The sequence below is a fragment of the Rhamphochromis longiceps genome, linkage group LG17 (assembly GCF_057381845.1).
Source record: "Rhamphochromis longiceps isolate RC_006_pf linkage group LG17, R_longiceps_female_GT1.1, whole genome shotgun sequence".
Lineage (NCBI taxonomy): Eukaryota > Metazoa > Chordata > Actinopteri > Cichliformes > Cichlidae > Rhamphochromis > Rhamphochromis longiceps.
Genome location: NC_140573.1, coordinates 27,997,778 through 28,023,677, shown reverse-complemented (window position 1 = coordinate 28,023,677; position 25,900 = coordinate 27,997,778). Strand labels below are relative to the sequence as shown.

Below are 25,900 nucleotides of genomic sequence, written 5' to 3'. Positions count from 1 at the left end.
GGTGGTACAGCTCTGTGCTGGGAGCCCGTTTCCCTTCTATGGAGGAGTTTGTATTAGTGCAAACAGCAGCAGGAAGACAGTCCATACATAACGGAGCACAGAGAACAGATATGCAGCATGAAAAGTAGGAACTGTGTTGTAAGTGTGCCGCAAAATGACTTGGCATCTGTAGGCAGGCCTAAGATTTGTCAGTTGGATGTGTACAGGGGTACCAGCTGAGCCATTAGCTCCTGTAAGCTGATCATGCAGGATTGCAGGCTGAGCTCAACTTTGTGACCTGCCTGAACGAACGCTGTGCTCAATTTTAGGTTTTCACCAACTCATGTCTGGCTCTTAATTGGATTTGTGCACAGATAGCAGAGATAAAATTGAAAGAAAAAGAGTTAACAGATACTAAAAAGGCTCCGTAGAGCTGTAGGGGACTGATATGATATGATTATGTCCTAGATTTCAAATATCAATGTTCATATTGACAATCCTGTATGATTTGACCTTCAGAAAAGAGTCTGTTGAAGGATGAGTCACTCTCATCCTCAAGGCAAAGTCCTTCCTTACTTGAACTGGTGGCATTCGGTACTCTGGGATGGCAAATTGTCTAGCATCTGTGGCTAGCTGTCGATAGTCCAGCAGAGGCGGGTGTCTGTAATCCAACGTGGGCGGCTGCCGGTAGTCTGCCACGGGAGGGTGCCGGTAGTCCACCGGCGGCTGTCGGTAGTCTGTGAATGGTGGCTGTCGGATGTCTGGTTTAACATCTTGCCTCGCCTTCACCTCAGACCTGTAACTAACAGACCAATGAGAATGAAGGAGGAACTTCCAGGGAGGATTCCTACAGCTGTCATCACCACCTTTGGACATGGAAGATTACTCGTATTATCTTTCAGCGTGCTTAGCAAACAAAAGAAACCCCATCTCTAACAAACTGCTGGGTCATCCGGCGCTGACAGAAATGGCTTGTTTTTAGTTTTGAAATGACAACCATTAAACACAACTTAAGTGAGGAAATTAAACATCACATAAAATGTTTATAATAAAAACAAACTCTCTCTCACGCTGATGAGTGCAAAGATATCTGAATACTGTGTAAAGCAGAGGGAAAGGAAATGAGGCTGTAAATTTTGGGACCCCTGTAGTTCTTGGTAAAATATTCAACAGATCTCGATAAAGAAGCAATTTATGTAAATAATTTAGCACTCCATAAGAGTTAAGTGATGTTATACAACAAAATAGTGAGCGAGCGTGAGAGATGAACAAAGAGAAGGGACAATAAGAGAGACAAAGATGAAGCTGGAAAAAGAAACTGAAAAGGGGAGAAGAGAGAGGCTCGAGCGCAAGGTGAAGAGAAAGAGAAAGGAGATATCTGACTCGCTCAGGGTACCTTTATTCCCAGAGGAACGGTGTTTCACCCCAGTGGCAGATAAAGAGCTAGTCTATAAAAAATGCTTCACTGCGTCATAAAAAAAAAAAAATCAAGGCAGCTGCTTGTAAACCGACTCTTACCTGCTCTCGTGGGTGTAGGTCTGAGGTGTCGGGGCAGGAAGCTGAGTCACAGGGCTCTGGTGGGGCATGGGGTTGGGCTGGCTGGCAGAGGGGCTCGGTTCTGTCACTGCTTGGTTAGACAGGGAGGCTGCAGTGTTTAGCTGGGCCTTAGGGCTGTGCTGGTGAGCCATGGGGCTCTGCTTCTCCGAGCTGGGGGCTGATGGAGGATTGCTCACCTCTGAAAAACAGAATGTGATGTAAGAAAATCAAACCATAAGGTATCAGCTAAGGCTGTCTTGTCACTATAACTTGATTGTCTTGGCCACTTGAGGGCAGCACAGCAAACCTATTGTCCTCTGATAAAGTTGATCTGCTGGAGTAACGGCGCTATTTATTTCTTTTCAACTGCTAAATCTGAGCGGAAAAGGAGATTCCTGTTTAGGTTTTCACCACATGCCTAAGGGCATATTTGAGTCTTCACTTTATTTACTATGACAGAAATGAAACAATGGCCTGAAAAAAAATCAAGCGGCCGATTAAAGCTGGGTGGTGGTGAAAGTGTTCTTGATTTGAATAATTCTTAATAAAAAATATTGATATGTAGACCTTTATTTTCTATTTTAAATAAAACACAACTACTGCCAGGGTTGGCAATTTCTATGGCTACACAATATCCTCAGCTGCTTCTTGCTGTGATTGGCCAGCAGTGGAGAAGTACAATGGGTTTAAATCTATCTAGCAACACAACTGCAGCTTTATCAAAGTCTATTGTGTAATCATTTGGTGAAAGTGTGTGTTTTTTTCCGGTTTTGATCATCAGTGAGTCTCGCTTACTCCTCATTGTAATGTGCATCCCTTATTGGGCCCACTAACAGTGGTCAAAAATCTACAGGTATTTCAAACTAATGGGAATACAAATGTCAGTGGAATATCAGTGGGAAGTGATGCAAAAAGAAAATCCTTTCTCGGCAGCCTTGGTTGCTGTGATTCAAGTTTATTGTGAGTAGTTAAGAGTCTCTTGTTGAATTGAAATCTTTCTCAAAAGCAACAAATGAAAAGAATCACTTGGTAAATGGGAGAAGGGAACACATTTCTCAGTGACACAGCCGGAGTGTGTTCTGTATTAGTGTTATTGTTAGAGACGTGCACTTCTGTTCCAAGCATCTGCATGCAGAGGTGTCATAAAAACAGAGTATGACTGGCTTGTGAATGTGACACAAGGCTTTGCAGCTTTCATTTAACAAAGCTAATTCAATATCTGTCATGAATCACCGTCAGCAGGTGTTTTGTGTGTGTGTGTGTCCATGTCTCACCTTCCTGTGGTATGATCCTCAGGGTGACACTAAGGCCTGCATCTTTGATCAGCTTAACGATGTCAGCGTGCGGCATGTTGACGATGGACTGGTTGTTCACCGCCAGTATCCTGTCTCCCACCTTCAGCTTCCCGCAGCGGTCTGCCGGGCTGCCCTCGATGATGCGGCCAATTTTGTGGGGCACAGCTGTTGGAGCATTCACACACGCAACAGCGGGTAAAGACGCGCTCGGCAGCAGATTGGAGGATTACGCTAGTCTGTGCTCACACACCACTCACTGCCTGACTGACTGAACGTGTCTCTGCCTCTCTCATTTTGCTATTCACCTCAGGCTTACGTAAGGCATCCAGTTTTTCTTCATGTGTGTGTGGGCGAAGCACTGATGCTCAGAGCAGTGCGCCAGATATGTGTGTGACTGACGTGCTGTGGGAGGGCATGTATAATTGAGGAGCTAGAATGAGAGGCGCTTCACTTTTTACCAAGCCGTGACCTTGCCTACCCTAACCAATAAGTTTTCTTCACACTATAAAGAGACTACCTGATTATTGACAAGCATCTATGAGCTTTGCCACAATGTTTAGCACTCGAAGCAGTTGTTATGCTAAGCAGAGAATGACTGATGATGCTTAAGCACCTACTTGACTCTTTAATAATCACTGGACTCACTGTTAGTTGTGGCCGCCTCAGGCCGGTTGAGCGAGCTGATGATGACGAAACCGAAGCCCTCGCTCTCCTTTCGGCTGATTATGACATCGCTTGGTTGTGTGTTCGAGATCCCGTCTGAAGTAGCACCGGTGTTGCCCATGCCAGCGTTGGGAGCCTGGGGTGTGCTGGTGCTGTTGCCATACGTGAAGTCACTACGTGGGGAGCTGTGCTGCGTGGAGACAGAACCTGGGCTGCGGCCGTTTTCTGGACAAGACTCGCCTGTAGGGCGACGCAGAGAGGAATCAGAACAGAGGTATGTAGCTGAGTTTGAGAACCCTTCCCAAATGTGCAGATTAATGTCAAAGGCATAAAATTGTATGTTTGCACCAACAAGGTGAATCTTAAAGAGCTGTTAGCCCTAAACCTGACATATCTCAACTTGGTGTGAAGTGAATTCTTAAAGGTTGAGTGAACTGCACAATTGGAGGACAAAAGAAAAAAAACTATCTAAAGCAGATGAAAAGGATCTGCAAGTCACCTCCTGAACAAAGAAGAAAAACCTGTTAGGAAATCTTTGTCAAAATTGATGAAATTACGAACAACGAAAAGTATTGTCAGCTTTAAACCATCTGGAAAGCATCTAATTGGCAACGACTTAATTTTTCAGTATAATACTGATCCCAAACACACTGCCAATGCAGTAATAGTATACCTGGATAGAAAAAAACCACAGGTGAAACTATCAGTCATGCACAGACCTCTACGGAGACCTAAGAGGACGCAGTGTCGGATCATCTTGACAGAGAACAGAACAAAGTAAAGACAACATCCAAAGAAGAGCTTTGGATGTCCTTCAAGAAGCCTGGAGAACTATTCCTGAAGTCTACTTAAAGGAATTCCAAGAAGGCTTACAGGAGGTGCTGAAGAATAAAGGTGGTCATATCTTTATTTCAAACATGACTTTCAAAGCTCATTATAATTATAAAAATGTAAATGCTTATTTAAGATATTTTAAGACATCGGAGACCTTAAGGAGCCTAATGGGAGAGGAAAGGACTTACAAACCCTATTAACACTTACAATGTATACATTAATGATCCAGATGAAGGCCACAAGCTAAAACATATCAAAAATACATCATTGCTTCATAATACAAAAGTGCACAATGAGCATTTTCCTGTTGCAGCCAGCTGAGATGGAGTTTTTTTCAGGACCCTCTCTACAATGGCAACCCTGCTGTGTCGCAGCATTCAAATAAGGCAGCTTTTTTCGTGTGTGGATTTTTTTATTTTTTTTGATGATGTAACCCTCTAGCCCTCACATTGCTATTTTAAGTAAACCATCAGAAAAGTGTAGCAGTTAGCAGCTTACAATTTAGACTTCTGAAACACAGTAAGAACAAAAATAATTTTTTTCTTCAGTAATTTGATCCTTAACAATTTGCTGCATTTAATAAGATCGTGAAATCCTTTATTTGCAGGTGACTCCAGGTGTCAAATTATTGTGGTGCGCTGAATAATACAATATTAAGTTCTTAAATGAATTAAAGTACCTTTAAACTCTTGTTACCTTCTATCAGTGCAGTTCATGCTCGCTACTACTGCTCTTGAGAACGGCATCTCATCCCAAAAATGATGTTACAAACAGCTGGTGCACCTTACAGGTTTTGTAACCAGGTGTGCGCATAGCAACAAGGCTGGAGGCATGAGCGATCTCTACATATATTTCCATGAGATGCTGTTGGAGGATCATAGAAATCCCCAGGTGGATTCCAGGGAGCTCCTGGAACAGTTTAATTCTTTGTTTCCTGCTTCTTTAATTCTTCTACTCACAATCCAGTGATAAAGCAGTGTTGTGACACTTTGAAGTAGTGTCACTGTTACATTTTTCCATGTACAATACAGAAATGTCCATCTCTATATTGCTTTTGCACTATACTAGAGTAGCTTTGCTTGATTCACAGGATCCCCCAACTTTAATATGATCATCCACAGTTTTGAAATGTTCAAGTGACATAAAATAAGTGAAAGCATAAAAGTCCCCTTCAAAGAAGCTAAAGATTCCTAACTAGAAAAAAAATATCAGCAGGATACAGAGTTACTTTCATAGAATCCAAAGATCATTTTGCATGTGGAAAATCTACACAGTTTTGCCAGCAAAGTGTTTTTCATCTTCCCCCCTAAGCTGGAACTAGACCTCATCCCTGTGAAGAATCAAGAAGTGAACATAGGACAGCAATTCAAAACACATCATTAAAACGCTGCCTTATGTCAATCTGACCACAGCTAAAGTAGCTTCTAGCACCTCTAGCATACACTGACAAAAGTGTGCATATGCACTCTGGCACACTGACTGATCGAACCCAGTGTTGTTTTCATAGTTCACTAGTAAGTGGGGCTGCGCTCTTCTGTAGTTAAACAGTTCAGGATTTAAACTGTAAATGTGAGGCTATGACAAGCTTTGTTATCATTAAAAGGTTTGAGCCCACATTTAGTATTTCTTTACCCAATGAGTGCACAAATTATTATCACATGAGGAGGAAAATAGTGAAAAAAGCCAATGATTTGTGCAAAATGTGGGTTACTGGGTGCGGGCTAAAGTGTGAGCTCGGAGCAGAGAGAGTCTGATACTTCGTAAAGTGCGAGTGGGAGTCAGACAATTAGGATGGAAGTAAGGGCCACACAAGAGGCCAGGCATGAGTCAGACTGTAGCCTTTGGTGGAGAAGAAATTGACAGACAGGGCGGACTAGAGTGGGAAGAATTTGATTGGTGAGAGGAACATGTGCATGTGTGTGGTGGAGGGCGTAATAATGAGAATGTCATGGTCCTGGGTCATTTTGACCCAGTGTTCTTAGTTTTTCTGTAGTTTTGTATTTTGTTTCTTATGTCCATTGGATTGTTTGGTTTGGTATTTGGATTCCCTCTGTGTCCATGTTTTTATTGTGGTGTTTGCTCTGGTACCGTGTTCCCATCCTATGTGTTCTGTGTTCTCCTCATCCCCTCGTATTCATCCTTCTTCTCTGCCTCTCTCTCTGCCTCTCTCTCTCCGTGCTCATCTCTGTGTACTGTGTTGTGTTTAAGGTCCACATCTTGGTGTCAGTATCGTCAGTTTCGTGTCCTCCCTGCTCGGCCATGAGTAATTGTCTTCAGCTGTGTTCCCCGTGTGTTCCCACTTCCCTCGTTACCTTCTGTGTATTTATGTCAGAGTGTCCCTTTGTTCTGTGTTGCGTCGTCCCTCTAGGTTGTGTGCATTTTCCGTGTCTTCCCAGCGCCTCAGCTTTTAGTTGCTCCCAGTATAGTTTTATATGACTTCTTATGTTCCTGTTAATAAAGACCGGCCTTTGAGTTTATCCCCGTGTGACTAGAGCCGTGCATTTGGGTCCTCTCTTGCCTTCACACAGCCGCCGCATGACAGAGAACAGGACAGGCTGTAGTTCAGAGGAAGAAGCGCCAGCTCAGTCTCCACGGTAAAGAAACTCAAGTAAGGAAAGGGAGCGAGAAAAGTGTGTGCGTGAGAGCGAAGGTGTGCTAATGTGTTTTTCAGAGAGGCTTCAGCATAATTACTCAGAGATTAGTAGTTCGGTTTTCTGACTAATTAAACCTGAATCATTACAGGACATGAATGAGACCAGGAGAGGTAATAGAGGAGGACGAGAACAGACAGAGGAGAGGCACGCTGCACACTTTTATAATCCAGAGCAGTACATTTATGCTGTGTTAAACAGTGGATTAAAACAATCTATAAAGAAGGAATCCCAGATTGATGACTCTGCTGTTTCCTCACCTGCCGCCTGAACCCTCCTCCTGATAACCAGATTCACCTGGCCGGTACGTGCTGCCCCGTGCATCAGGTCAATGACATATCTGTGTGGCTTCCCCACCACTGGGATTCCATCAACAAACAGCAGCTCATCGCCGGGCCGCAGGCGCCCATCTAGATCCGCTGGACTCTTCTCGATGATCGCCCCGATGAGAATCTGTTTTTAAACGCAGGCTGTCAGAAAGATTTCGGACTCATAAGCCCCGAGACTCCGGAGTGTAGACTGTGTGGGTCACATGCAAGTGGGTGTTAAGTGGTTGTTATACTGACACATTAATAACTCAGTTACATGGCTAAAATATTGTTGTGTTACAGTAAAAAACAGCAATAAACACCAAAGCAGCCACAGCCAGCACTCTCTCAGGGGGCAAAGGTCAGGTTAGGTGTTCACAGTGTGTGTAGTGGGTTAAGAGAGGAGAAAATGACAGGGTTCCACGCCCACTGCCATACGAGCCTTCTCACGCGTCTCCGGACTCACAGGCTGCCCCGCCTCATCCCCGCCCAGCACCCGGAAACCGAACCCGGACTTCTGTCGGCGCAGGTGGACCTCGATGTCCTGGTACTCTCCTCCTGAGGCAAAACAAGAGGAAAATAATTAAAGTCCTGGCCTGACAGTGTGCGGAGCTCCAGCGTCGCTGTAAGGAGTATGTGTTTACCTGAAGAGTCCAGAGGGAAAACAGTCCTTGGCTGCCCAGGATCTAGATTAAAAGATGAAGACAAAGGACAGGATGTCCCTGTAAACAATGCAAAATGCACAAAAAAAATGCTCATACACATCCAAAGAGTACACCAGTAAACACAGACGCTCCCATAAAGGCTAGAAACAAGGCAGAAAGGCCCTGCCTCAGCATTATGTCACTGCAGAATTTCAGCATCATCCATAAAAGTCGGGAAGTGCTTACAGCGTGTAATATACCCATCCCTTATTTACAGCGTGAGGTGGGGTGCAAGCACTGATCTGCAATCAGGAGCTTTGCACGACGCCATGATGTGCAAAAGTAGTGAAATGAACTCAACCACAGACAAGTGGCTGTGAATGAAAAATTGATTCCAGTTGTAAGTGTTTTAATCATAGTGAGCGCTCTGCTGCGACTCCACAGGAATGATGAGAAAAAGAATCAGGACTACAGGTGAGCAGAGCGAGGCAGCTATTACCACAAATATACAGTTCTGTTTATAGAGAAGTGGTGGATTTCTTCAGTATGTCTATATTTTTTCTTTATATTTTAAGAACAATCAAAATTACAAAGTCAATTTCTACACTCAAAAACATCAAATTCAGGAAATAGGTTCAAGTATATCTGTATTTTTGGGGGTAGTTTATAATATTAGCTCACTGTTAGCTTGAATTAATTAATGGAGTAAACCCGAAAAAGTCGAACAGGTTGGCTGACTAGATAGCATGAACAAATAAACAATGCTGTTAACAAAACTTTACATCGAAATGCACTTACTGGCCACTTTATAAGGAGTACACCTGTTCCTCTGGACTTGAATAACTTTGCAAATATCTAATCAGCCAATCACATGGCAGCCACTCAATACATGTTGGCATGTAGACGTGGAGAATCTACAACATGTGAACCTTTAAGCAGATGGGTTACAGCAGCAGAAGACCGTACCTGGTGCCACTTGTAGCTTCAGACGCTGAGGCTACATTTCACACGGGCTCACCAAAACTTGACAATAGAAGATTGGAAAAATGCTGCCTGGTCTGATCAGTCCCGATTTCTGCTGCAGCATTCAGACGTTGGGGTCAAAACTTAGCGTAAAACTCAGACTGCTGCTGCTGGTGGTGTAATGATGTGGAGGATAATTTCTTTGTACCTTTTCAGTCCCTTTGTACCCACTGACCATTAGTGAAACCCGGCAGCCTACCTGAGTACTGCTGCTGACCATGTTCATCCCTTTATGACCATAATGTACCCATCTCCTGATTTCTGCTTCCAGGCATGCCTCCAAGTTCAAATCATCTCAAATTGGTTTCTTGAGCAATTGGACCCCACAGTCACCAGATCTATTTCTCCAACAATCTACAATCATGCAACTTCAGGATATAGTGTAACAGAAGATTCTCATCATGGATGTGCAGCCAACAATATAATGGAAAAAAAATAAAGAAAAGGTCGAAACTGTACACACAAAACTCGAAAGTGGTGAAATTGGTCACCAGCTATTAAACTGAGCAGTAGTGACGTATGGCTAAAATAACACGCTAACAGGTAAGGACATCTGGATCAGATAACTATCTACAATTGAAAATTATGCCAAAAGTGTTTAGATGCAGTTTAAAATAAGCTCAGTTTAACAGATTTAAAGATCAAGAATGTTGTGAACAGGTTTTTAGAGTCCGTCTGACAGGGCTGCAGTAGTAGATGTAGTCAGATGAAAAAAGGTTGGGAGCACTGGTCTAAACAATCTTCGAACAATCTTCTTCAAAGATACAAACACACGCACACAAAATCTCGAGTGGTTTCAAGCAATGCAGCCTGCTTGGGATTTATTCACTCAGGATCTCACATGTCCGTCTTTGAAGTGTCTTTGACTTTAATGCGTATGAAACTGTCAAATTATATTTAAGAAAACACAACAAAACAGGAACACCTGCTTTTCCCTGTCACACTGAATAACCCACAAAACCTACTGTGACCATTTTTAATACAGGCTCATAAAGCTGAGAATGTATGCTAAAGAGTTTGAAATACCTGATCCTATACCTCAGTCTGTTTATGTAATCGCTGACATTAATTTATTAAGGGTCAGAGAAGACTGAACTTAACCACAGCTGACGGAGTCTGGGCTGGCCTGAGGTTGTGATGCTAAATAAAAGGTCACACCCAGCTTTACCTACACCAGTGAGGCGGTCAAATGGAGCACTGCTAAAATCTGTCTGTGTGTTTTTCCTACTGAGCATTACCAGGCACAACCCCTGACCTTTACTGAGAGGAAGGCAGCAGTGATCACGGCATCCGCCACAGAAGAGGAGGAAACGACAGTGAGCGAAACAGGAAGATTTGATGAGAAGACTTTCTGACAGCCGTGTCCTCTTGAATAGCAGGTACCTCATATACAGCAGCCTTAACAATAAAAACTTTACTGTAACTTTACTATAGCAATATCCTCCAATAAACCAGAGGAAAGATACTGTCAAGCCATGAATCCATGAGACCTGTTATCAGTTATATGCAAGGCAGATGTTAACCTCTAAAGAGAATCAGTGAAGAAACTGGCTTACACACCACTGTGAGAGTGGAAAAGCCAACTCAACATAATCCGTATTTCACTATGTTTCCCAGAAACACATTTTACTTTCAAGTAGGAAAGAATGTGAAATGATGATGTGAAATAATGTGAAAGAAACACAATAATATTTAGTGTAAATGTCTCGTTACAGAATTTAAGAAAACTAATTCTAGTACCTGTGTGCTATGATAATATAGATCTGTGATGTTACTAAAATCCTTATTCTGCAAATACAAATGTGCATAAAAAGCATGTCCTACTTTCTACTGATTAAAATGCTCAATTGAGCAAAAGAATGATGTATGCACAATCGCAATAATATGTAGAATTTTATAATTTTACAAGTCACAGGATGGAAATATAACTGTGCAGAAGCACCTGTCTGATTATTCAGGGACACTTCTCAGTTTACAATGATCAGTATTTCTAGTTATCTACACAGCTTCTGATTTTTATTTTATACTCGTGGTTATTGTGTGGAAAGTTCAGACACAGATCTTCAGCTCTGAAGAAAGAGGTCAGCAAATTTCAGAAGACTTTTTCAGATTTCTGTGGAGCAACAAAAGTGACAATGAATCAATTCTGTGATTGAGAGAAAGAGTGATCGCTCTTCACTCCTCTGCCTTCCCTCGTAGAAGCTGGCCTGCTTGATTTCTAGAGAGGAGTGTGTTTTCACAGCACTTCACCTGCAGTATCAACGCTGGTACTTACGCCTACTCTCAAAGATAGCCCTGGACTTCTCATAAAGGTCATATGGGTCTGGCTTTGCCAGGGCCAAGGCCTCGGAGGCAGACTCAGGGACCGAGGCCCTGTGAAGATGGTGTGTTGGGAAGGGGGCGCTGTGGGGGATAACAGGAACCGACAGGCTGGTCTGAGCAGGGCTGCTCTGGCCCTGCTGGGACTCCCACTGCTCCAGCACCTGCAAAGCACAGCGGCATGAGCGGTCAGTATTTCCCTTCCTGCTCTCCCACTCCTGATGCTTGATTTCATCCTCAAAATCACAGTAAGAACCGTAAACTCCTAGGCACGGTTTCGTTTAAGGAGCTGTGACAGTTCACTAAACCCTGCCGCGCCCATTTATGGCTGCTACACCCGTCAAGCTTTGCCTGCTCGGACATATTTACAACTTAATAATGCATGTCTATTTTCAGAGAAAAGTAAGGAAAACTACTCATTTCTAACAAAAAAAATTATGCTTTCGACTCACAAAAAGGTGCCTGTCAATTTACATGTTTTTATGTAACCGTAACATCTGTCTCCTTCTCATTTTAAGATTAAAACATGTGGTGAAAGAAAAAAACATACTGGAAAAGACTTGATGCTTTTAGCTTTGGCAAAAAGACAACTCAGGAAACTGATGATGATGCCCTGGGCATTAAAAAAAGCACCAAAGTGTGTCAGTTACAGACTCACTTGAACTCGCCGTTTACTGTTTTTTCCAAACTGTTTTAATGATGATGTGTATTCAGAATTATAATTTTACATCTTTGATTGAAACATCAGGAATGCAGCATTTTGCAAAGTCAGCCTTCGCCTTGTATTTTTGAGATAACTATGACAACTAAAGAAATACCCCAAATGTGACTACAATAGGCAGCCCTGCTAAAATATTTTAACATCTGGGAAAGAACAAAGCTTGACAGGCCTGCTGCACCTAATTGATGTGGTTCAATATTTCCTGTTAGGGGGCAGTGTTTCGCCAACTGTCAATTCAAGCATGTTAGTGAGGTTAGTAGTAGAAATAAGCAAAATACTGCCAGCTGTTTCTATTTGGCATTCAGATTCACAGTGTTTATGGGGATGTGTGCAGGGAGGAAAGCACCTGACATATGTGATTGGCACATCTAGATGGACATTTAAAAAAAATGATAGACGATTCTAAGGGCCAGAGCAAAAGTTATTCTCTATCTGTAAGGTAGAGTGTGGTATATAATCAGAAATCGGATAACTTTCATCCAGAAAGACATCTGAAAATGTGCTGTCAAGCTTTGGAGGTGACAAAGGCAGTTTTGACATCACCAGTCAAAGTGTCAGCCTTGATGTGTCAGATAAGCGGGGCCGCCTGAGTCATGGCATGACACTAAGCAGATAGCCAAGATGACATGTTGACATGTCAAAAAAGGGTGAGCGACAGATCTGGAGGGAACAACAGGCCTTTTGAAAGCGAGACGGCGAGATTGGCTGCATAGTGCCATACTTTAATACTGAGAAATGCAGGTCATCTGGTTCCAGATGTACCGAGAATAAATATCAACTTCATGGAAGCTCTGGTCAGGAATGAAAAGCAGCTCCGCTCTTTGCAGTTTTCAGTCGCGTCTGCTATTGATGTGAAGCACGTCTGCATAGGGCAGGCTGCTGAGACTGGGGACCTTGTTAAGGCGGGGAGTAGACTTCTGCATCCTGATCTCTCTTTCACTCTGTCTCTTCTTATTTGAGATTAAGACACTGAAGCAAGCACACTATGGCAATGATCTACTTGATCACATGAATAGAGCGCACTGCAGGCTGACAGCATTGCTGAATGAAAAACACCTGTATGTGTTGCCACATTAAGCACTGTTCTCCGTTACCTACAGTATCGGCTGAGTTTGATTGGCAAATCTTAATAAGCTCATTTGCAAATAAAACTCTTGGGAGTTGTGGGGTGAGTGTTTGCAGGACTATAGATCAATATGGCAATTAGGAGATTTCCTGTCTTCCCTTATTAGCCAAAGTCCTCCATATTTCATTCTCTGCTGCAGAAGTATTCCTTTAACAAATTACACCTAATTATACGAGTACTAAAGTCTAGTGTCGGGGGCTTTAGCAGCTAAAAGAGAGGGGCAGGCGCAGGTGGGGCATCCAAAAAGGTGAACAAACAAGACAAGAGAGAGGTTGTGTATGCTGACTGCTGCACTACAAAAGCTCAGAGTTTAGGATTACAATTATTCTGAGAGAGATGAAAGACGATGATTGTGTTGAGATGGAAGGAGAAACGATGAACAATGAGGGGATTTCAGCAGACAAAGCATCTTAAAAGCTGCACAACTGAGGTTTCCTCTGATGTTAGTTGGGAACTGGAATGGGGACAACATTAGCTGGGGTCAGGGACTGGTCAGAGCAGTGCTGGGAAGATGCCAAGGCATGAAAGGAATATGAGGGTGACACAGATAAAGCAAAATGAATCTGATCTGAGAGGGTGTTTGGTGGACAGAGTTGTTAGAGGCCTGTAGGGACAGCAAATGACAGTGTAGTAGTGTATTTATAACAGCAGTGGAGGCAGGACTCGAAGCTAAAGGCAAGTTTGCAGAGATGCCACATGACGGGTTTTTGCTCTACTGGGTGGAAAAAAAAAAAAGAGAAAGAAGGTGAAAGATAAATGACCGTGGAAGAAAAGCAGGGTATAGATGTGCAGAAAAGCTTTTGAAACATTTTGCCAAATGGACAAATGTTATGAAATGAAGATTAAAAAGGGGATGAAACATATCTGGCTCATGCCAAAGCATTGAACACAGATGGATAGCAGCACTAGAGCTGTAGCATAATAGTCCTAATGCCCTGAGTGTAAATTACCCTGATGGCACCCAGCCAGGCTATGAATCACGCCTGACTTGGAGGATACAAGTCTAGTGATGTTATGAGTGGGCTACTTGGACTTTCTGCCATCTCATAACGATAAAGAAGGGCTGAATATCAAAAGCGGGACACGGACATATAGTGAGTCACCAGTGGGGGTTAGTACGACGGACAAAAGAGCAGACAAGTCACTGCTAAATTTAGAGTTTTTCCAGTTAGCACATACGTATGCACACTGCAGCCACTGGTGGTAATCTACAGAATAAAAAAGCAGAAATGTGGATAGTCTGGATTTCTGAGGATGTTGCATGTTACCTGCTTAGGGGTCTTCCAGGGTGAATAGTGACCTGTAATGTTGAGAGAACAAAAAAACAACTTATGTTTTAGACGGAAAAAGATGAGATGTGAGGCTTATTTTTACCCAATGAAGCCAGGGTTTCCAGGGTATATCTTAGAGGATAATAAAATGAAGAAAACATCTGAATTAAATTTAAACCAAATGAAGACAATAATGGGACATGACAGCAGTGTTTGTAAGTGGTAGAAAGGACGAAGAAAAGGACGTCTAAAACATGATGAAAGCACAAAGCAAGCGATGGCAAATACATTTCTATGAGGCAGAAACCAACTGTGAATGTAAAGTGAGATTAAAATAAGACCTGAGAAAATTCACTGCTGCACATACAGAGTATTTGCTACTGATAAAACGTGATTTTTATTCTGATTTGGAGATATCAGGTAATAATGTTTGCCTTCTGTTAAATAGAAAGCGAGGCCAAACTTTATACTGATGCATTTTAAACCTGCGTTATTATATTTATAGCCACTTGGGGCAGCGGAAACAAGCTGTAAACACAACACTGACAAATTATTACATTATTACACAAGTATTCCTAAAGGAAATTCAAATCTCCTCAGCTGCTAAATGCTTATCTATGAGCAGGTGCGATTATTAGAGAAATCAGCTGCATGTTTGCTGAACATTTTAGGCCATAAATCCAAATCAGCTGCATGAATAAAAAACATTAAAATGTAGTATTACAAATCCTGATCCTCACAAATACAGACACTCTGGTTTTACTAATGTGACATAGACAAACTGTTCTATATTATCATGTACTGCACACCAAATGCCACTAGAGGGCAGTCTACTGGTGACACAGGCTCCAGAGCTCAGTCAGCTGTGACAGGTAAAAAATATAAAAATGACTCACTGATAAATGTGCACCAGCCAACACACTTGAACATGTGCACACTTAGCCTCAAGAGAAAAAGTCACGGATACAGATGTAATCCTACAAACTGAGTCTTCAGTGAGCTCGCTGACTTTCAGTGTTTCAATGTCTGTCACATGGACAGCTGTCAGCAAGTCATCCAACAATAATCAAGATAAAGGTGGGGGTCTTAGTGGAGATTCAATTCCTATGTGATTAAATAAAATCTTTAATTCAGATTAAGCTCAGATTGAGCATCAGAATGGGGAAGAAAGGTGATCTGAGTGACTTCCAATATGGATTAGCTATTGGTGCCAGACAATGTGATTTATTTTCCCACATGTGCATCTGCAGGGTTTACAGAAAATCCTCCAAAAAAAAAAAAAAAGAGCAAATATCCACTGAGCGCCAGTTCTGAGTGAAAATGGCCTTCAGTGGTCAGAGGAGAATGAGCAGACTGCTTTGAGCTGTCAAATAAACACTCATTGCAACCAAGGTATGCAGAAGAGGATCTTTGAACGCAAATCTTAAAGCAGAGACGCTACAGCAGCAGAAGACCACAGCTAAGAACAGGAAACTTAGGATCCAATTCACACGGGCCCACTACAAACAACACAAAAACATGCATCCATCCTGCCTTGTGTTAACCATTCAAGCTGCTGCTAGTGGTGTAATGGTATAGGGGATATTTTCTTGGTACCCTTTGGGCACATCACAGCCTATCCCAGTACTGTTTCTGACCATGTCCCTCCCTTTATGACCGCAGTGTACCAGTCTTCTGATGGATGCTTCCAACAGGTTAAAATGCCGTGTCACAAAGCTGAAATCCTCTCAAACTGTTTCTTGAGCTGTACTCAAATGGTCTCCACAGTAACCGGATCTAACTCCTATAGAGTGTGGATGTGCATCTGACAAATCTGCAGCAGCTGTGCAATGCTGTCATGTCAGTATGAAGCAAAAATGTTTCCAGCATTTTGATGAATCGATGCCACTTCTGGCAGTTCTGAAGGGAAAAGTTGGCCCAACCCAATACTAGCAAGGTGTAGCCAATGAAGTAACTGGTGATTGTGGGCTACTGGTAGGGCTGCACGATTTTGCATAAAATGAGAATCACGATTTTTTTGCTTAGAATTGAGATCACGATTCTCTCACGATTTTCTTTTCCAGTATAAATATTTATTGCGCTTATTAACTGCACATCAACTTCGTAACAGTTGAGACTGAACATAAAAACAATAAATAAACATAAAAACAACAAATGTCTCGTTTTGTTGTTGCCGCAAAATGTTGTACTGCTTGAAATTCCGTCTCCACCGTTGCTCGACGCTGCGTGTATAGAGCAGGTAGTGCAACAATAGAAAAATAGTTGCGGGACGGCACTGTGTAGCGTTTGTCTAGGGTGTTGATCATTTTCCTAAATCCCTCGTTTTGCACAGTGTTGATGGGAGCCCTATCTTTGGTCAGGTGATAAGTGATAGCCTCCGTAATTTCTTTGTGCCTGCGGGAGATCGACGGGTATAGGGAAGCGCTGTATAAGGTTCCCGTTATTGATGTTTGGGTGGTTGACCGGGACGGATTTTCTCCTGTCACTTTCTCATCATCCCTGACGTGCTCTCCGTTGTTTTGTCCCTGCTAATTTTAGCATCACACGGCACAGCTTCTGTATCACGTGGTATAAGGCTCCGCCCTTGTCATTTGTTGAGCAGGAAGAGTGAGCGCTTGTTTTCATGCAGATTACGTCCCGGATCAAAATGCGGTACAATCGTCGTCTTTTTTTTTTTTTTAAAATCGTTGTCATTTGGAAATGAGATCGCACATAAGTATGAATTGAGATCGCGATTTTCTAACGATTAATCGTGCAGCCCTAGCTACTGGGCTACTGTGTAACCAAACATTTAAACGGTGGTGTACATTAAATAATATGAATTGTTTTCAACTTAATAAATTAACAATTCTAAATTTTCTAAAGGCAACTAGTTGCTAATTTGTCTAACTACATAACCACCCAGCTACAATGATTTACCATAAAAGCCATCACATGTCCTATCCCCAGGTGATGTTTCACACCAGGAAGGTATGAAAAAAATTAACCTAGGTCTAAATCTGTTCATCTAAAGGTAACTAGGGGATCCAGAGGTAGTATAAAAGAACTGAACACTCAACATGAATCCATTGTTTCAGTTTTCACTTGAAATGAGGAAAGGCTGACCTCACTCAATACCTCTGATCAATCTTCAGCAAACATTTCATTAAAGCATTCAATATCAGCACTCAGCAGGACGGCAACTACACTAGGCAAAGAGACGTTTGTGAATATATCACTGATCTGTCAGTGCCTACAGCAATAAAACTCTGACTTTCACTTAAGTTCAGGGTGACCATAAAGTGGTTTTAGTTTGCAATGCAGTGCAGCAAGTTAAGAACATACTTTCTTCTTTCACTTCCCAATTCATCTTGCTTTGACCTTTAAAATGTTATTCCACACATTTCAGCTGCTTACAACGTTGTCCAAGCACAAGAACCAGAATTCTGAGTTGAGCGATGAAAGAAAATCATCAGTAAAAAAGTACAAGACATGCAGCAAGCATCAAACACTTGTATATATGCATTCATATACATGCAGACACAGAGTAATGAAGCACTTTTCTTTAGTGCAATTCACAGGAGCATATTAAGAAAAGGTGCATTCTCCATCTTCTTTATTCACTTTTTCTTTCTCTTGTCTTTCAAGTGCTGCCACAGTCTTCCCTCTGGGAAGCTTCAAGCACATGCAAATTGAGGGATCAAATTAAAGGGTGACTGCTCGAATTATGCGCCAGCCTTCCCAGTCTTGGCCTGGCCAGACTCCAATCGCACTGTAAAAACATTCGTCTCACTGAGCCACTAGTGGAATGGTGACAACATGGAAATTAACAAAGGCTACAAAGAGAACTCCAGCAATGTTTTTCAGAGCACTGGCTCTTCTCTGTCAAAACTAGAGATGGCACGATACCACTTTTTTATGTCCGATACCGATACCGATATCATAAATTTGGATATCTGCCGATACCGATATGAATCCGATATAGTGTGTTTTAATCAACAAAACTGTTTTTTAAATATCTTGCTGCATTTTGTATAAGTTCATACTCAAGTTTAAAACAACAACTACACTAAAGCTATTCTGTTATACCTGTATGCAAAAAAAAAATTATTTCATAGTTCAGCAATACTGATCAATCTAATAAACTTAAACCTACACCATCCTCCCTATTCTGGTATTTTAAAGAGTACTTAGCATAAATATTAAGCAACCTAACTAATAGGGTTCCAACTCCCAGCAACAACAAAAATAAATAAATAAAAAATAGGGAACCACCCCTCACGCTCCACCTCATGATGCTTAATCGACGTAATCAACCTTAATTTGATGCAGTGTGAAAAAAATGCACAGAAATCAATTATTTTTCAAGAAATATTAAATAGATTCAACATCTTTCTTCAACAAAATTACAGACAGCACAGATGGTACCTTCCCAAAGGAAAAAGTACTATAGCTTACTAGGGTATATTAGACTTAATAGTTACTATATACAATAATGGACTTCTATACATTTTACATCAGATTAAAACTTTGGGTGTAAGATTCAGATAAATATTAAATAATTAAAAGCTCGACATTTTAAATGAGAATAAGAAAGAAAAGTATGTCTTTGTGCCCTCTTTTCCCTGTTAATGCCCTATCGGCCCCCCTGGCTAAACTTTGCTAGATCCGCCCCTGCACAGTTACCAGCCGTCAGCTACATAGAAAAAGATCCTGGTGTAGAAAGTAATATTAAATAAATTCTAACAACAGCTGATCAAGCTTAAACGTGCTGCTGTTGTTCAGCCGCTGGTTTCCTCTGTCTGGTGCAAAGTGGGCCAAAAGCAAACAAGAGACACGGACTCGCGACAGAAAAGCCGATCAGCTGATCATTAAGCAGTTTCATGATTGAAGTAGCAGCCGGAGAGCGAGAGGCAGTCGCTCGTTAAGCTTAACGCAGGAATGCTTTACAAACATTCAGAGATGGACTTACACACTTGCTTTACTTCTCTCGGGGATAACTTTGTCGGAGATGAAATGCCAGGTTGCTAGCGAAGCTCCAAATGCTATCCAGACCACCGACAGGTCCCGCATGCCACAGCCGCTCTATCACGTGATGCATACTGCTCCGACTGCTAACGTTCTGAGGTGAGTTACGGCGTGTTGCAAGTTTTGTGAGGTGCTTTCGTGATATTTAATGGATCGGATTACATTTTTTATTTTTCTCCGATATCCGATCCAGTAATTTAGGTCAGTATCGGACCGATACCGATACGTAATATCGGATCGGTCCATCTCTAGTCAAAACAAGCCAAATAACATTTTTAGAAACAAACCAGTTACAGGAGCTTATCTAAAACTCAATAACAATTTCACTTTCAATGCACATGGGAGCATTTTTATCAGCGCAAAAAAAGAAAGACTTTTGAAGTGTTATAACTTGAGGGGCAGAGAAGGATTTTTGCTTTTATTCCCAAAGAAGGTGAATCAATGAACAGCTTTCCAGAATACCTAGATTTGAGTCTTTGTGGAGGGTACAGTGAGCAAAAGAGGCAACAACAGAGCAGAACCTCCACATGGGTAAAAGAACCTGAGATAAGCCAGACCGACAGAAAGAGGGTGAACTACCTGGCATCACTGACGGAGGTGATCCACGGGTTAAAGACACTGTTAGCTCAGGCATACCAGACATTTATGCAGACGTAGGTGTCAAAGTGCCCCATGGCTAGAAGTTGAGAAGGGGTGAGCGGCTGAGAGAGAACACCAAGAGAGAGAGGGAGGGCAAAAGGAGCTGTCCGTGGTGCTGAAAGCTCTTAGCCCAAATGCTAATCAGATCTGTCAGCTCAGCTACAGAGAGCTACATGAACCCTGCAGCGTCCAACTTGCACTTAAGTTCTGAGCTAACTGGTGTCCTGTCCTACTGTATGCGTCAGCCTTTTCCAATATAAGTATAACAACAGCAATACACATCAGTAAAAGTGCACAGGTAATGACTGCGTCTGACTCCACTCCATCCATGGCACAGCTTCAGGTAATAGTGAAGGGCATTTGGTTGAAGTTGTGCCTCATTTTCAATTCCTGGTTTCTGGGCAAAACTCTAATTAAAGAGTTTGGAACTGGAAATGTTTCCAGAGATGCTGGAGCTGGCAGGGACTTCACAGAAAGCACTGGTTCTCAAAAGCGCCAAATTAAATCTTACATGTTGGCTCATTAAAACCTGCTGCTGTCAAAATTAGCTTCCAATGGGGAAAAAATGGGTGAATGTCATTAAAAAAAAACAGCAAAAAATATCAGCGGTTGTGTTACTGTTTGTTCAGAACATAGACTGTATTTAAAGTTCTGTATTGAGAGTTCTTAAGTGCCTAAAACCTGCATTATATGTAGTGACCATTAGGGGGCTCCTTGGGTTACCAAAAGTAGTCTAATTAAATAAAAAAAAACTGACAGAAAACAACCCTATTTCTTCCTTGATTTCAGCTTGAGTAAATGTTTAATTTTTATGAATGTGATGGGTCTTCGGTTTCTCAGTTCATTCAGCCGTAGCCATGCAAGCCTAGAGACCAGCTATCTGGCAACCACTGATTGCAATGCACATTCCCCAACTGGTTGCTGAGTTGTTGCTGGATGTTGTTATGAAATTTGTTCCTAAAACGTGAATGAATCAGGCCTTGAGACTGGTCAGTGATCCCCTGGCAACTGCTGGTCGCTAGGGAAAAATGTGTATTCTTCAACTGATTGGTGAATGGTTTTTAAAGGTTTTGGGCAGTCGCTATTAACACTAACTATGGGTGACTGATGAAATCTGCTGGTACCCAGTAAAAGGGCAAGGGTTTTTTTGGTGAAGCACTGTCTTTCCAACTGATTTTACCCAGCCAACAACTTCCAGCTACCCCTTGCCAAACGGTCCTGAATTGCACATATTTCCCTAGTGACCTAGAGCTTGCCAAGAGGCTGCCAACTGGTCTCTTGGCCAGTGTGATTGAAGCCTTACTTCTGGGGAGAGGTCTCAAAATAGAAGAATTGCTGTAGGATATCCACAGATGTGTAAGGAGACAAAACAGGGTGGTTGCCAATAAAATCACCTCTTACAGCTCATTAAACTGTGACCGGTGTGAGACTCGCAGCACCACCTGTGAGATTTGAGTTGCAGGTCTTCCCTGACCCAACATGCTCAAAAAGACGAGCTGTAAATATTAGCCAAGCTATTATCCATCGTAATAAAACTGTCATAATGCTGCTGAAATGATGATCTACCTCTTAACATATAGCAATTTGGCTCGCTTCTTTAGCCCACTGGAGGCTGGCCACACTTTCTAATTGAGCTGGCTGTTTTTTGTGCCCCACAGCAGAGTAACAGAAAGTGAGAGAGAGAGAGATGAGAGGAACTGACTGATATCTGTCACCAAACAACTGTCATGCTTCAGTCTCTGACACGTTCTCCAAATATTTGCCAGTTCAGGGCCAGGCACACAGCTCATCCCTTTAACTGAAATGGCAATCTGATGCGGAGGACTGAACGAGCACCACAAGCTTAAGTTTAAATAGTGTGTATATGTGTGCATATGTTTGGATTTGATTTTTTAATGGCCACTCTTTAATCCTGCAGACAGATCTACCACCTTGTGACAAAAAACACACACATATGCACAAAAACACACACACACACACACACACACACACACACACACACACACACACACACACACACACACACACACACACACACACACACACACACACACACACACACTTAAAGTCAACTGGAAGTGAGATTGACAGCTTTTATGCTTTCATAACACCCACATATTTCACAAACTCCCACAACCACAATCCGACAATACTGTTATGGCTTTTTTTATGATGGTGTTACTATGACAACACACTTCTAATGTCCAGCATCAAAGATCAAGAATGGCTAGTGAGGCGAGGAAGGTTCAATTACAGGTTCCCCTCACACACTTAGACAGTGCATCCTGTTTGTGTCAGTTCCACAGCTGTATGTACAAACTAGAAAGAAGTAAAGTAACTCACTGAAGTAGAAACAAGAAGAAGCACAGGAAAAATGCGACTTCACAGGAAAAATTAAAAACAAAGAGAGTTAGTATGATCAACTCTTTGTTCAGCAAGCCTTGCCTTGCTCAGCTTGGTGTTGTCATGGACACAGAACCGAACATTTACTACTGTAATGCAAAGTGCACATGACTTCTCAGCTTTGGAAAGTCATTGTCGCACAGAGAAATAGAGTAGTTTTACTCACAGAGAAGGTGGCAATTCCTGCAATCTTGACAATGTGTATTTAAATGACGAGGGTCAGAAATGATAAGATCTGCTGTCAGTACAGTTTAAATAGTAAATGGTGAGTGGACTGGTGCTTAAATTTACAAACGGACCACTTTTTAAAATACATGTTCATCCATTCATGATAAGAATTAATACAATTTTTTATTCACGCTATCAGATGCACACTTACACTCCGATCGCTGCATCTTGGGATATTTAGGATGCAATTTCTTGTATTTTGCCCTTTAACTTGGGCTCCACCTGATTAGCTAGATTCCTAGTGCAAGATAGTAAATACCTTTGTATCCATCCTGCTACTATTGTCTTCAAGTTTAAAGTTGGTCATACACAATGAACTATAGTAGACCCCTTTTGTTTCATTGAAACAGCTCTGATCCGTGGGACATGGACCTCTGCGGTCTCCTATATTTCTAAGATGATACTTAGAAATATGATACTTAGAGCCCAGAGGTCTACCCCACCTCTGGGCTGTGGGGTAGACCCTCTGTGATTCAAGCTTGTTCCTGCTGTTTTCCCAGGTGCACCAACAGTTTGGGATCTGTGGAGGCCTGCGCTCCTAAAGCGCGATCCATGATCAGTTTTTGCAGCATGGCAGGCTGTTTAACTTTTGTTTGTTTAAGTTTTGTCATAAAAGCAACTGATCATAACAAAGTATTTTCTTTTAAAGTTCAGTTAAATCTGTTGTTTTAGTGGTTTTTCTTCTTTTTTTAACTCAAGCTTTATTTCCATGACTCCCAAAGAACTCGTTGTTGAAATCCCGACAATAGAAGCACGCTGCCTGTTGACCAAATGAGGACATTTATGATCAAACCTTCCAGTCAATTAAGCCTCATCACCTTGAAAAAGCCAACGCTCATAATATAGTTATGATATTTATCCATCCCTTAAATTTCAGTTTGACTCCTGAGCCATTTTTGCCCAACAAATGGCCACTCTGTCGCTCATCACCAGTAATTATTGTGCCTGTGTGTATGGGTGGCACGTGTATGTGTGTCAATGCCAGACAGGCTCATTAGTGGCGATCTAGACCATTAACAGTCTGTGTCCTCGTTGCAACACCAGCAGAGATGCAGGGCTGTAATTAGCTGCCGAGACTATCATCTCTTTCACATGTATGCTCGACCATTTAGCTTCCACTAACATGCCACATTCTCCCTCACTGCTGCCCGCCCACGCACTCGCACAAACGCCGAGCCACATGGTTTGATTCACACAGTTTGTGCGCACACCTACACAACAGCCAGGCACACACTTTCCTCATCTTATCCGCACAGATCCCCAGACAAATTTTGCACGTAAGCCCCCGCACACTTACATAAACTCCCCTTGCTAGTAGTACCATGAGTAAACTGTACATTATGCCTGGTTTGACATTTCGCCTCATGTGACCACCAGCTGCTTTAGAAACCGTGCAGACCTCAGGTGAAGGTCTGCTCTCTAGAAAAGGAAAAGAAGAAAAGAACAAGGGTTTGATTCAGTGAGCCTCCTCTAGCCTCCCAGGGAATCAGTGTGTAACTAGACAGTGATTCATTGGCTGTGTGTGTTCAAGATGGAATAGTTGGAAACAAAAGAGAGAAAGAGAAGGGGAGGAAAGAGCAAGAGAGCGATGAGTTCGGCTCTCTGCCAGTAAGCCACAGTCTGTCTGCCATGTTCACACTTGCAGCTCTGTCCCCACCGGTTCCAAAGCTGAGGCGGTGCCCGCCAGGGATCAATATCCATTCCTATCGGCACAGGGAGGGAGCCAGGGGGTATTGTGCATGAAGGGCGAAATGCTGAGATTATATCAAGTAGAAAATGCGATGGGAGCCTTATTGCCATCAAACTTAGACCACTGAACTCTATATTGTGCTTTGAATCCCTTTCCTGTCTGTGGGAGGAGTAGAGTCACTGACCTCGGTTGCCTCTTAAACAAATCAAGCGCTCCTATTTGGCTTTTAATGGGATGGAGTGATTACCCAGTGACTGCACGAGCGTGTTTGAATAAATTCTGCTTTAATATCACGCATATTCAACCGTGTACCTAGAAATGATTTTGTTTTGCATACAACTGCAATGAGGCTGATTTTTTTTTTTAAAACACAAGACCAACATGAAACAATTGATTCAATAGAAGTGGATAGAATCGGTTTTCTGCTGTAGCTTTGATGTGAAGCTGGCAGGCTCCTTCATGATATGAGGATACATTTTTATAAAGGGCCAAAACATTTGCACACTCTACCATCATTTCTAGTGCTATCGTTGTCTCGTTTAAATAACTGAAGGGCTAATGTTAGCCTCTCACTGTAAAATTAAAGAGATCTTTTTTATGGTGAACAAATGTAGCCTAATGCGTTTCAGATGGTTGACTGTGTGTGCACCTTTTGGCATTTATCTTTTTTTTTTTTTTTTTACCTCCCACGTGTAGGATTTTTAAAAATTTTTTATCAACTCACAGTTGGCTTTCAGCAAATCTAGAAAGATGGGTAAACATTAACATCATTAGAAATTATTTGATCTCTTATCAAAATTCACCAGAGACCCCAGTCTTCCTCTCTCTGTGTTGCTGTGTGTGAATTCAAGCACTGGATGAACAGATTATTTTTTTGTGCTTGGGTGGAGACAATTTCAGCTCGTATTCGTGCAGCTTATCCAGCTTGTTCTTCTCCAAGTGAATGTGCAATTAAATTTTGCCCCGTTTTTAAAAAAAATAATATTTATTTATTTTAAGGCCACAGCAGTCAAAGCAATTGTTCCCTGCCCTGAAACAAAGTGGTAGTTCCATCATCAAAACTAAAAATTGAAAGCCATCCAACTTGTTGTTAAATGTTGTATTTGTTAGTTAAGATTGGTGCTATCTAATCTTTCCATAAAAGATAAAACCTTTTAACTGAGATATACAATTTTGCTGTTCCCTTATGTGAGAAGTAAGATCGCAGTCACCCAGGCCTGACGGAAACAGGAAACAGACCCTTTGCAGCTAAATCCAACATGTTTCAGAATGCGCAACTTTTACCTTGAATCTCTCAATCTCTGCTTTACATCATACTGCTCAGTTTCACATCCACCTAGTAGTAGTTGGGGAGTGTTGGCATCGCCCAATGATCTACAGACTTGTGTGACTGAAGCCTAATATAAACACTGTTGATCATGCTCCTGAAAGGACTCCTCACCTGATGTGCCACCTTCAACCTGAACACTGTGGACTACACTGAGGTGTGGTGCACATGGATTATTTCAGTTTTATGGACAGAAACTTTGGTAATTCTTGATCAAATCTTGTTTCTGTCAGTGA

General features: G+C 42.0%; 1 protein-coding gene across 4 annotated transcripts in view; it reads right to left on the bottom strand.

Moving 5' to 3' along the window:
- magi2a (membrane associated guanylate kinase, WW and PDZ domain containing 2a) overlaps positions 1 to 25,900 on the bottom strand; it is a 273,251-nt gene that overhangs the window by 10,513 nt on the left and 236,838 nt on the right. The window contains exons 11-19 of one of the 4 annotated variants that reach the window (XM_085385962.1): positions 14,368 to 14,399; positions 11,209 to 11,416; positions 7,911 to 7,952; positions 7,709 to 7,824; positions 7,219 to 7,411; positions 3,456 to 3,713; positions 2,790 to 2,975; positions 1,498 to 1,714; positions 556 to 781 (exon numbers count right to left, since the gene is read on the bottom strand). In XM_085385962.1, the coding sequence (XP_085242088.1) occupies positions 556 to 781; positions 1,498 to 1,714; positions 2,790 to 2,975; positions 3,456 to 3,713; positions 7,219 to 7,411; positions 7,709 to 7,824; positions 7,911 to 7,952; positions 11,209 to 11,416; positions 14,368 to 14,399 (1,478 nt within the window). The remainder of the gene's footprint in view (positions 1 to 555; positions 782 to 1,497; positions 1,715 to 2,789; positions 2,976 to 3,455; positions 3,714 to 7,218; positions 7,412 to 7,708; positions 7,825 to 7,910; positions 7,953 to 11,208; positions 11,417 to 14,367; positions 14,400 to 25,900) is intronic. The other 3 variants (XM_085385963.1, XM_085385964.1, XM_085385965.1) reach the window with 3 other exon arrangements.